Source organism: Aplysia californica, unplaced genomic scaffold (genome assembly GCF_000002075.1).
Source record: "Aplysia californica isolate F4 #8 unplaced genomic scaffold, AplCal3.0 scaffold00023, whole genome shotgun sequence".
NCBI lineage: Eukaryota > Metazoa > Mollusca > Gastropoda > Aplysiida > Aplysiidae > Aplysia > Aplysia californica.
In genome coordinates this window covers 2,105,086-2,106,277 of record NW_004797293.1, presented here as the reverse complement: position 1 = coordinate 2,106,277, position 1,192 = coordinate 2,105,086, and the positions used below count along the sequence as shown (strand labels likewise).

The window sequence follows — 1,192 nt, the reverse complement described above, 5'->3', positions numbered from 1 at the left end:
CTTCATCATCATCATCATCATCATCATCATCATCATCATCATCATCATCATCATCATCATCATCATCATCATCATCATCATCATTATCATCATCATCATCATCATTATTATTATTACCATCATGATCATCATTATCATTGTTGTAAAGTACTGGCAGTTAAAAATAAAATTAGATATGGAAACTTTGTGGGTGGTTGACGGGTGCTCTGGTGTGGTTTGCTCCTTCTTTCCTATAAAAAGTCTATCGTTTCTATCTCCCCTCCTTCTTTTTTATGTTTGTTACTCTCTTGTAACACCTCTAATCTTCGGCACTTATATGAACTCATTGTGTTGCAAGTGCCATAAAACTCTTACTAAAATTACGAATACGGAAATTTGATGGCCTGTTGTTGAGAATACTTGCCGTAAATGTACAAAAATTGTTCAAAATCTGACCCTGTACTCTCCACAAAGAACAACTTTTAAACATTTGGGGGGGGAGGCGTTTAAAACCTTTTTTAATTAACCCACAGTTGTGTAGACTCACCACTCATCGGTTACGTTACTCCCATCATAAAATTTAAAAGAATGCATGTGGGAGCATATTTTCTTACTTAGACTTAGTGGGTGGTTGGTGGGTGCTCTGGTGTGGTTTGCTTCTTCTTTCCTATCAAACATCAATCGTCCTGATCTCCTCTCCTTCTTTTTTATGTTTATTACTCTCTTATAACACCTCTAATCTTCTGGCGCTCATATATGACCTTAGGCAGTTGCGAGCGCGGTAAAAGCTCTACTAAAACTAAAACTTACTTAGACTTAGACCTTGGAGAGGGTAAAAATGTGAGAAATGAAGAGACGATCATGGATCTGTTGCTTTTATTTATCCAACTGTCCCGTCCCCAGAGTTCCCGGATGATCTTCCTGTTCCGAGTGCCGCGAGAGCACGGGCTGAGTCAGCAAAACTTTACGTGTCGCGGATGTACCAGGCCCATCGGCGTCAGTGAGTCTTACCGTGTTGATGATGATGATGATTTGTTGTTGCTGTGGTTGTTGTTGTTGCTGTTGTTGGTTGTTGAGAGCACGGACTGAGTCAGCAAAACTACGTGTCGCGGCTGTACCAAAACCATAAGCGTTAGTGAGTCACATTGTCATTATCATGATTTGTTGTTTCTTTTATTGTTGTTGTTGTTGTTGCTGTGTGTGTGTGTGGTAG

At 39.8% G+C, this 1,192-nt stretch overlaps 1 protein-coding gene across 1 annotated transcript in view; it reads left to right on the top strand.

Annotated features, from left to right (window-relative positions):
- The window catches only part of LOC101848489, a gene marked incomplete at its 3' end in the record, with an annotated part of 41,489 nt that overhangs the window by 26,532 nt on the left and 13,765 nt on the right, over positions 1-1,192 (top strand). The window contains 1 exon segment of the mRNA XM_013088431.2: positions 883-971. Coding sequence (XP_012943885.1) covers positions 883-971 — 89 coding nt within the window.